Source organism: Grus americana, chromosome 1, assembly GCF_028858705.1.
Source record: "Grus americana isolate bGruAme1 chromosome 1, bGruAme1.mat, whole genome shotgun sequence".
NCBI lineage: Eukaryota > Metazoa > Chordata > Aves > Gruiformes > Gruidae > Grus > Grus americana.
The window spans coordinates 117671362-117682696 of NC_072852.1; the positions used below are offsets into that span (position 1 = coordinate 117671362).

Consider the following 11335-nt stretch of genomic DNA (forward strand, 5'->3'; position numbering starts at 1 on the left):
ACAAAACCCGAGCCCCCATGGGACAGGTGCTGCTGGGGCTGCAGTGGAAAGCTGTGTGCAATGTGTGCTCGAAGGCTGCAGCTGGGATCGCTGCAACAAACGCTGGAGCCAAGCTTGCCTGAGGTATTGCAAACCCTGGGAGTTTACTTGAGGTGAGGAATTTGTTCCTAACATTTTGATATTTCTCCAGATGTAGGTATACCAAGAGATATCCCAGCACCCAGGCCTGGCCCTGGTTAATAGACTAGAAAGGGGACAGGTGAGTGGGTGCCTGTCGGGGAGTATCAGCACTCTTTCTGCAAGCTTGTGAAAGAGTTTAAGAGAAAAAAACATCTGAGGCCAAAAGCACAGTTTGTAATTCATATTTTATTGCTTTGTACAAGTGAAAATATAGGGGGAAAAAGGAGAACTACAGGACTAAAAAGTTACGTGAAAGGCCGCAGTGGGAGTCCACAACTGCCACTGAAGAGTGATTTGTAGCCTGGTGGCACAGGAAAGCGTTACGACTAAGACACAGTGATTCCTCTCTTTTTTAAATAAATAAAACAGCAGAGCTCAAAAAAAAAAAAAAAAGTGCAAGCCAACTAATGCTGGCAATCACCCTTGTCACAAATAACTACACTGAGGCTATTAAAATAAGGTGACCAGCAAGTGCCTAGACCCAAAATACCTGAAAACACTTGGGGTGGAGGGGAAGCTGCAGGAGGGAGCCTTTTTGACAAGCTTAATGTTCAAAGGTTTTAATGTAATTAAAAGCCATTTTTGATGCAAGTTTAAACATTGTCAGCAATGCTGCACAGGCCTGCCTCTGGAGAACCAGCAAGCAAGAGCATTTGCACTCTCACAGCTGGAGGGAAACGCAAGTAATAAACTGACTACACAGTGAGATCCCAAAAGAGCAGTGCCCAAGCTGAGAAGTCAACATTTTTCCAAAGCCTGGCTTTGGTTTACATTCCTCTAGAGGAAAAAGTGACTCAGATAATTAAGCTGATGGAGATTTTCCAAGCTGTTCAAGACACTGCAAACATGTATCTTCTCCTCAGCTTAATGGTGGGCATCATATAAATGTATTTTAAAAAAAAATACCCTGCATTTTTAATTGTCTTAAGTATTCTGGGAGCACAAACATGGCTAGAATATTACTTTAATGAAAGAGCAGTGCTAAAAAAGTACTTATGTATGGAAAGGGGATGTTCCGTGACTTGTATCGCTTGTCCGTCCAAATATGTGGGTAGCTATCTGCCCCCGCTCTGCCCCCGCTCTGCCCTCGCCTTGCCTTTGAAGCGGCTGCTCTGCATGACTTTCTTTCAAGCCTTTCCCACTCCTCTTTCCTCTCCAGAAACTAAAAATGGGATGTGTATCTGCAGAGCAGAAATAAAACCCCCCTCCCACCCAGACCATTTCTTCTTTGATCCCAAACAAGAAAACAGGCTTCAAGCTGGCAAGGTTGCTTTTCTGAGTAACGCAATGTCCAGGGAGCCATATTTCTCCCTTTTGACAGAGACGGCTGATAGCTGCCGCCACACAAGACGAGTTCGGCTGCCGCCGTCCCCCCACGGCTCGGCAGACATTGCCCCGCCGAAGGAGGGAGCGAGGAGGCCAAGGACAGGAAAACCTTGCTGGCATGGACCTCGCGTTGGGTACCGCGATAGATGAACAGCTGTACCGAAGGAGGCTGCTCCTGGGAGATGGAGCAAGTGCTCACAGGATTCACGTTAAGCACAGACATAAGCTATGAAGGTGATTAAATATCAGACAGTTTGTGGAACTGCTCTTCACAGAATGGAAATTCACATTCCATCCAAGGGTCTTGTGCAATAATCAAACGTGATTGAAACTCTTGAAATGTTACACACTTGCATGGTATAGACCCTGTGGGCTGCTGAATCTTTGTACAAGGGTGGGTTTTGCTGCCAGAATGAACCCCTATCCGTGAGAAAGAAAACCAAAAGGGAGCAAGACCGGTCTGGGATACCTGCTAGGAATTTGGGACAGTCACAGAAAAATTTCCCTCCAAAGTCTGCATTTTTCCACAGAAATGGTTTTCAGCAAAAAAACTGTAATCTTTTTCTAAAACTTAATCTCAAAGAGGTACATGATTCTGGAAGAAACAGGTCATCCACAACATTGTACACTTTATAAAATTATTATTCTATGCTAGACAAAAATGCAAATGAAATATTTCAGCTACTTTTTCTTGGAAGAAACTGGTCTTACTTGAAAATTATTGCCCAAACCATACTTGGCTGTTAATGCCTCTAGCATATGTTTGATCCAATTTGGTTTTAATTACATGGACTACTGCAAGCGTTCACACTGGCAATGAAGGCCAACATTTGCTTTTTTCACCAGGTGAAGCTGTTGAATCCATGATACACCTGCTGTGTCCCCCCTTCTTGACCTTAGAGTGATTCCAACAAGGTAGTAGTGGCCGGGCACTTTTGCATCACCAGAGCCATCAGAGACCCATCAGCTTTACCATCAGTTCGCAGTTATTCAGCGTGATCGAGGCCATTGCCTGCGGCTCTGCAGACGGGCAAGCAGCTAGCCTGGTTCATACCGGGTATCATTCAGGTTGCCCCTGTGCAAAGTGCAATCCTTTCTCCCATTTTGCTAGGAAGACTTCGCCTCAGGAATCTGCGTGCTTGGCTGCTCCACGGCCAGCCTGTTTTCAAAGACACAGCACAGCTTGTAATTTTCTGTGAGCTTGGCTTGAAAATACTCCCTGTCCTTCTTGTGCCAAATGTCTGTGGCAATGTAGGTGTTGTAGGGGTCGTGGGAGTCCTCCAGCCTCCTGCTGAGGATGTTGGTCAGCATGACTCCCACTGTGAAGAAGCCAAAGAGGCCGACCAGCAGCAGCACGTAGACGATTTCCAGGTTGCTGCTGGCACTTTGGACCTGGGAAGGTGCAGAGCTATTCATCTGCTCCAGGTAGTCTTGAAGCAGCTTGGAGAGGAATGAATTCAGGGCTGTGTTGTTAGACAGCACCAACATCTTGTTCTTCTGTCCTTGGCACTTATTTCTTCCTTATTTGTAGTTTTTCTAGAAAAGCATAAAAATCAGGGACATGCCAGATAAATCGTTGGATAAAGGTGCGATTCTCTCTGTCTCCCTTTACTGGTTCCCCTCCTCAGCAAGGAAACTACCTCGGGGTAGCTGGACCAGCCTGGAGGGATCTCTTCACCTCCTGTTTCCAAGCCAGGCCAGCTCAGCTGAGTCCACCCCCCATAAACGCTTGCCTTGCAAAGCCTCCTCAGTCCTCACACACTGTCTGTCGCGGCTGTTGGCCACTCACATGGATACCTCATCCAGGGCTCCCATGCTGCTATTTAAAGCCCATGGCAGCCCCCACAGGCATGAGGAGTGTCTCACTCCCACTCTGCAGCAACTGCTTCTGGCTTTGAAGACTGTTATCATGGCTTCTCTTGGTCCTCTTTCCTCTACTTTCAGCCTAGGGATTGAATTCAGAAACAAAACTTCTGTACCTGAAACCACTCAGTACCTGCAGGAAGCTCCTCATGTCCACTCCTGTTGAGGAGTCTTACCTTTCTTCTGGAGCTCTCATAATGATATACACCATGGAAAACTAAGCAATCAAACATCTGACAGAAATGTATCCCACACTAATTTAATGCAACGTCCCAGTGGGCATTTGCCCAAGGAGCGGATACAGAGGGACTCTATAGCAACTGCCTACCCAGCGGTGGAAAGGAAAAGCATCTCCCTTCATCCTCCCTCCTACAGACTGGCAGTTCTCCCCCAGGTGGTTCACTGCTTTCTCCTCCGAACTAAACTGCTATGCAACCGATGTTTCATTGCCTGGTTAGGAGGACTTCCACTGGCATCCCTGCAGGTCAGGAATAGGCCAGGAGATGGTAACACCAAGAAGCACCTGAACGTCCAAAGCTTCCTAACTTTGACGCTCTGCATTGACAGTCTTACACAAGAAGCTGAAGAGTCCTTTTCCCCCTTCCAATGTCAGCTGTATATCACTTATTAAGAGCAATCCTATTAGCACTGCATTCCCAAAGCCTCAGCAGCCAGGTAACATGACTGACAATCTCACTACAATGCCTAATTTAAATGCCTCTAGAAAATTAAGACAACAGTCTCCCTCTGTTTTTGCCCTTAGCACATCTGAATGAGGTACTGTTATTCAAGGTGACTTCTGTGACAGCAATCTTGTAATCACGTAAGATGGCTGTTAGTGCTTTCTACAGTTTTAAATCTGTGAGAGCAGGCCAGCATGTTAGCAAAAGCTTCTCCAGCATACTTACCTTCTGTTGTTTTATTTTTTTTAAGAGGTCCTATTTTGTAATAATTTATAATATATCAAGAATGAAATGAACCCTTGGGCAGAAAGCCACTGAAAGGCCTAGGCAGCAATTACACCCCTCCGTGAAGGGCAACATTAATGATGCATAGATGTTGTGCAGGACCCCTGCAACGGGAGGGAGTTTAGCTGTGCACGCAGCCTCCCACTGCCAGTAATGACACTGCAGTAGATGAGATGTATCTGGAGGCTTCTTTGAATTGTCTGCACCTCATTATGGCATAAATGCTGTAAAAGGAGATGCTGAGACAGAGGAAGCAAGAAGAGGACACTGATCTTATGACCCGCTGTCCCTTGTATGAAGAGCAGTTATTTACCCAGCGCGTTCTGTGCCAGCAGGTGCTGTTATGGCCGAATAAAGTACAGAATTAATGCAGACATGAATATGATCAAACATATACATGCAAATTAATAGCTACTGCAACTGCATGTGCTGATTTTTAGTCCGAACCCTTTTGCTAGACTTCCCAGCTGTGCAGTCATGGATTTGGGGCCAGGTCTCACTGAAAGTCAGATGCTCAGCCCAGGATGATAAGTTCTATGGAGAAAGCCCTGTCCTCCTCACCCATGCAACCCAAGGGACACGAGCGGCACCAGCCCACACCAGATGACATCAGACTCCTCCTGGTGAGTGGGTGACTGATGGTCACCCACACCAGGCTCCTGTGGGCTCAGACCCACCCTGCTGCGAGCAAGCAGTTCCTTCCATGAGGTGCCTTGCCAGCAGGAAAAATAAGCGCCCATGAGAGTTATGCCTTGGTATTTTGGCTTTAAATAGAGCTGAGCCTGGGGGTGGCAGAGGGAGACAAAAATCCCCTGTATGAAACAATATTCTGATCCAATTTATTTCTTCAGTTGCATGAGTCAAAGCTACAGGAAATAACATCTTGGCAGTTTGGGCTTAATAGTTAAAATCTATTCACATTTCACAGCTGTGTTCAGATCCTTTAAGAAGGAAAGGAAGAAAAAAAGAAGTTTAAACCTTTATCTGAGATTACTCCTCCTAAGCGCACAGAACGTGTCGACACTGTAAAATGTAAAACCATTTGCAAATCATTGCAATAACTTTCAGACAAAACAAAGAAGAATTTCACTGGATCTCTCAACTTTTTCCGGAACGACAAGCAATCATTTCTCATAATAATTATCAGTAGCACTGACAACACTTCTGGTGCTGACGAACTGACATTTTGAGGCTGAATACCCTCAGCTATCTCCCTATACTCTTTTGGGAGGTTTCTGAGGGTTCCAAAGTGTTGACCACTTCTGGGTTGCTTGCACGCTGGCGGGGCTGGAAGGGGGCAGGGAGCTGAGTGGCCCCATCTCTGTAACCACATCAGATGGCAATAACAGGAGAGGTTAAGGGAGGGAGAGAGCACACTCCTGTTCCCCAGAAAATCTCCTCCTGAAATCTCAGCAAGCCTAAAGGCCTCATCTGCCACTACAGAAGCCCTGTGCAACTCCTCTGAAATCCACACCGGGACTGGTTTAGACATGGAGTACAAAGGACTGGGAAGAGCCGCCTCTGTCACTGGCCTGCTCCATGACTGATGGTCACATCTCACTGTCCCAGAAACTCTGTTTTGACCACAACCAAAGTGGTTTTCTGCTCCCCACTGCTCTCCCCAGACGACTGCTGATGGGCTGCAGATCGCGACCACTGCCCCAGTCCCCTCATGGGGCTCCCCTGAGGACCTCTGAGTTAAATCGTGCCCAGCCCTAAATCAGCATCCCAGTTTACCTGAGTTGCATCCTGATAAGTCAGGACCTCACCTGGGGTTGCGGTCCCCTTCCCGCACCATCCCACAGGAGATTTCATTGTGTACTGGGAGGTCACCCCTCCTACTTCTTTCGAGAGGGCGAGCACTGAGCAGTGAACTGCCTGTGTTAAAAATTACCTGGGGCAAAATTTAACAGTTCAGCAACTTTTTTGCTGGCCAGGGATTCAGAGGGAATTCCCTAAGGTTGGCAGCAGCCTGGGCCACATCCTGCTCTCAGGTGCATTGCTGCTTCTCCGTCCATTACACTGAATACAGGTGACATAGATCTCCAAAAGAAAAGCAATGGGCTCAGTGCAGGTTGCTTCCCAATGCATGGGTTTCCCAGCAGTGCAGGCATTCTGCTGGCATTGCCCAAGCTCATCTTCCATTAGGTGTCAACGATGACCTGAACTGCTGCCCCTTTGGTCATGGTCTGTGGTGCTGAGCAGCACCACTGGAGCTGGCCCTTGCTCACTGAGACTTATCCCTGTCCTCTCTGCTACCTGCCGCGTGGCCTCTCCTTCTCATGCCATGGATTTCTAGTGGGAGGTAGAGAAGGACCTCCTCTGAGTGATGTCTTCATGGAGAGGGTGGGTTTAGGATGACAGGCAAGATGCCACAGGCAGGTTTCCAGAGTTGGGGAATGGCCAAAAGCAGGACTCTAGGAGACAGACCTACACCATAAATGTCTCTGTGTGGCCAGATGGGTACAGCCTACAGTTTCTACAGTCAGTGGAGGGAGGAAAAGCATCTGAAGGCAGCTTAATCACACCTTCCAAAGCATTTTAAAATATTGCTTATAAATGAATGGGATGGGTTCTCAGTAGGTGTAAAACCATGCATTTGATCTAACTTCAGTGAAGATCTGAGGATCCTAGACAATGTTTGCTTTCTCAGTCTGCTGGCCCATATTGCTTGGGATGCCTTTAACCTGAACATTGCTCTATGCAAAAGTTTCCCCAGGGATGTACTTACACAGGTGAGCTGTTCCTTGCAGTGGTCACACTCCACTGGTGGGCAAAAAAAACAACCCAAACCCCCCATCCCATTCCCTCATGCACCCCAAAGGTCCTTGTATAGAGAAGAATGAGTCCTACTCTGATTATTCCCAAGCACACCAGAGTCTGTTCACACTGCTCAACCCCTCAGCACCTCCCACCATCCCTATAGGAGCACCTGCTGCTCCCCCAAATCTCTGTGGCTTGGGCAAAAGGGATGGGAGACCTACTAGAGATGGAAAGCTGCTCTCTTGAAGGAAAAATGAAAAAAACCCCAAACCTCTGGCAGCCACTTTGTTCATGGTGGCATCTTCCCCCAGGGGTGGAAGGAAAACTGGCCCAGCACTGACCCTGAGAGCTGCCTCCTGACGGAGAGGGCTGAGGGGCCTCTGGCAGAGGCCATCTCCCAGGATTGCATTTTAACAGGTAACAGGAGGAATTAGGGAAGAAAGCTTTAAGCCACCAAGGCCCTTGGTTTAAAAAGGCTGCACGTGATGGAGGGCTGTGACAGCCAAGCTCAGGGAAGACCAGTTACTCCTGGAGCTATGAAGCAGGACAGACTGTGGGACTGGAGGATGGAGATGCACAGGCAAGTGTGGATAGGTTCCATGTGCATCGTGTCTGCCATCTCCGAAACTGTCCCTGAACGTGGCTGAGGCCATGTCTCTCCAGTATGACCATGCAATGACAAACATACTCTTAATCTCTTGAACATCGAGATGCTTACAGCTATGGAGTGCTAGAGCTGCAAAAATGTAAGTCCATGAGATTGTGCGATGTGGAGCCTGACCCCTGTTTGAATCTGAAGACAGGCCAGGCTGAGCTGCTGGAGAGCACGCTGTGCCTGTCTGGGTGCTGAGGCACCCACACCGCTGCTGCTTAGGAGGTAGGACTGTGGCAGGGATATCACTACAGAGCTGTAAATTGACATTCAAGTTCAAATAGAGCAATTTCCAGCTGTGGAGATCTGGCATTTAATATAACTTCTGTCTACATTATAAATGTCAGAACTGACTTACACCTGGCTGGTTCCCAGCAAAGGCAAAGCAGAATGGGTCTGTCTGCTCAAAGGCAGGCTGGAGGCTGCTCCCTGAGCCTGGATGCCGCTGCCAGGGGACTGCACCCAACCCAGCTGGAGCTGCCAGCTCCGGTACGGTCCTTTCTGACCCTGTCTCAGTTGGGCTTGTTTCCAACAGCTGAGCTTCAGTGAAGCACATGCTGCGAGATGTTGTAGGGTCCCAGCCGACCGCTGAGGTTTAAAAAGAAAAGAGGCGATTTTCTGTCATGTAATGTACCTAGAGGATGTGATGCTTGGCTTTGGAGCTCGATGGGAATTTTGTCCTCGAGCTTTAGATGGGCAAACTGATTTGCTTTGGCTAGCTGTACTTTTCTTCCCTGCCGAGGTTAAAATGTGATATTTATCACATAGACAGAGGTGGATGTTAAATGACAGATGCTCATCTCCTACTACAATTTTCTCGGCTCTCACAAATCAAAGGACCTAATTTATACCAAGCAAACATTTCCAGCAATCTCTCTCTCATATTGCTGCCAAAAGCATTGGTAACCAAGCACCAGAAACCAAGGGAGTCTAGGAGAATACATACCTTCAGAAAATACATAGCTCTAGCAACTTCTACTGACCTGATGACACACAAAAGAAGCCCGTGCTATGCCAGTAGCAAAAGTTAGCACAGCACCTTGCCCACATCCCCACATTTTCTGCCAATGACATGCTTCACCACCACCTTAAAGCAATGGATCTACTGATGTCCCTGGCCCATTTCCCTGGCTGTTCATTGCAGGGATGAGTAAGTCAGACAACTTTCTGGTGGCCAGAGCATTGCACAAGATAGACCCATTTTCTCCCGCTGGCTCCTTGAAATTTTGCAACAGTGCAACATCCAGGACACTGCGATCCTATCAGAGATGGGACAACAGCACAGCCCAGAAGCAAGCAGGGTTCTATGGATAGATTTGCAGTTATGCACAAGATGCACGCACCTTCCACAGTCTCCACCTTTCTCTAGCAAATCTGAAGCCTCTCCCAACCAGTCCTAAGGCCATCCATCCCTACCCACCTGAGCAACACTTCAGGTCCTCGTGCCACCTCAAAAAGCAACACTCATGCAGTGGGGTACACTTGTTTCTTCCCAAAAGCACCAGCTTTATCTGATCACAAGATAGAAATCTAGTCCTCTTACACACACTAAATATGTATCATACTATTTTGAAGTGGAAAACCCAGCAACCTCCCCAAACAATAGGCAACCAAGTTTATCCTCCCAGAGGATAAAGCAGCTGCCTTGGGCTCGCACCCTGCCCAAAAGAGCAGGCAAACACTGGCACGGCTGTAACAGCAAACAAAACCTGGCAGGCAGAGCCCCGGCTCCCTCTTCTCCTCCATCAGTTCAGCTCTGCGGCTCAGCAGCTCCGTGGCTCTTGCAGCCTCCCAGTTCCCCACCACCCCCGGCTCTTGTCCCCAGCCCCTCTGCGCCGAGCGTCGGTACAGACCTGGCAGCAAAGCACGGCTGGGTGCAGGGCTCCAGCCCCTCCTGGGGAAAGAGAATTAGGAAGATGTCAGCCTTGGAAAGCCCCCGTGGTAATACCCCGGGGCTGTGAGCGGGCAGAGGCTGGCTCCTGCAGGGACAGCAGCCTGGCTCTCACTGCCCCTGTCCCCGGGATCAGTGCAAAAGGTAAGAGGCAAACAGGAAAACACCCGGACTCACCAGGCTGGGGGAGGGCAGGAGCCCGTGGCGTGGGTGCCGTCAGCCGCCCTCCCGCTGCAGGCTCAGGTGCTGGCTCCAGCCCTGGGCGCACAGGTGGGAGGTGCTGAGGGGGCACGGGGGCAGCACAAGGGGAGCGGGAGGAGGATGCCGGGGGGTGTCGGGGCATCGCCAGCCCTGCTGCCCCGGCTGGCTTCCCCTGCTCACCCCACATGGCTGCCCTCGCACCCCGACACTCGCCTCCTCACCACCCTGCACGCTCACGCGCACAAACACACTGTGCTCCGTGTGCTCTTGGGTCTAGACAAGGGACCACAGCTGTGTAGGTAGGCACATATAGAGGCATTTTTAGAAACAGCAATAGTGTCAGCAAAATCCCCCAGAGATTAGGAGCTGTTATGATGTGAGGTGAAGTCCATCTTCCAGTGACATTACAGCCTTTGTGGTGTGAGGAAGAAGGAGGCAGCCATTTCCAGGGTTGCTCCTTGAACGCAACACAAACAGCTTACAGTTAGCACTGGCTAACTCCTATCCATCACCTAAAAATAAAAAAAACCCTCCACCCCAAACCTAAACCCCTATTTTCTATTAGAGAAAGAAGTGTCTGTAGTCACCAGTTAGCCAGAGGAAGGGTTCATTAATGCCCATCTGTAACCTATAAAATGAGTTTTTTAGCTTTGCAAAGCAGCTGCATTTAAACTCATTCAGAGGATGCTGGTGATGTGGGATAACGTGACCTTGGCATCCTCAGGGCTGTGGCAGATCCACACTGGTGTGTGGTGTGGCCCCTGGCAGTTCCCTGCCTGGAGACTCTCAACAGCCTGCAGCACGCAGGGGTGGGGACGGCCCTTCCTTGGCTGATGCTCCTCAGGTTTACCGGGGGCTGTTGCTAGGACGCCTGCCAGAGAGGAGAACTTAGACAATGATCGAGGTATTGAAATGAATGAATGAAAGCAGTATCTTGATATTTTCTTGCATGCCTGCTTTCAGGAGCTTTATTCTGTGTTTTTGGTGGGGTGGGGGATGTAGCCAATGTTTTCATTGCTGCATCCGAATGAAGGAGCAGGCTGTTAACAAGATGGGATAATTTCCCAGGCTGGCTATAGGCAGGGAGATGCCTACGAGTACAGCAGACTTCACTGGAGGAGAGGGTGGGCAGTGCTGGTGACTGTCCTGAGCTGTGCCCAAAGCCCTGGAAAAATCTGGCTTGCTTCTGGTCCAGCTCCTGCACACTGCTGGGGCTCAGTTTCTCTCCTCCAGGGTAGCAGAATTAAATTTCAATTTGCTTCTGGGAAGTCTTGAGGCAGATCTGATATTTCATGCTTTCATGCACCCCCTAGCACCCACATAGCATTCCCCTTTGAGATCTTTTAGTTGCATTTTAATGCCTGTCATGAGGCACAGTGTTTGTAGGGCCAAGAAAAGTGGAGAAGTTGAAGGGGTGGCCCATGTTCAGAGGAGGAGTTGGTGACAGCATGGGACTGCTCTCCCAGCACTGGGGAAAGTGTTTCCCTTCCC

At 49.0% G+C, this 11335-nt stretch overlaps 1 protein-coding gene across 1 annotated transcript; it reads right to left on the bottom strand.

Moving 5' to 3' along the window:
* Positions 1 to 385: 385 nt before the first annotated feature.
* KCNE1 (potassium voltage-gated channel subfamily E regulatory subunit 1) lies at positions 386 to 10201 on the bottom strand. The gene is made up of 2 exons (XM_054839917.1): positions 9606 to 10201; positions 386 to 3042 (listed from the first exon to the last, which is right to left on the bottom strand). The coding sequence occupies exon 2, from the start codon at positions 2992 to 2994 to the stop codon at positions 2614 to 2616; it is 381 nt and encodes a 126-aa protein (XP_054695892.1). The 5' UTR covers positions 2995 to 3042; positions 9606 to 10201; the 3' UTR covers positions 386 to 2613.
* Positions 10202 to 11335: the final 1134 nt, after the last annotated feature.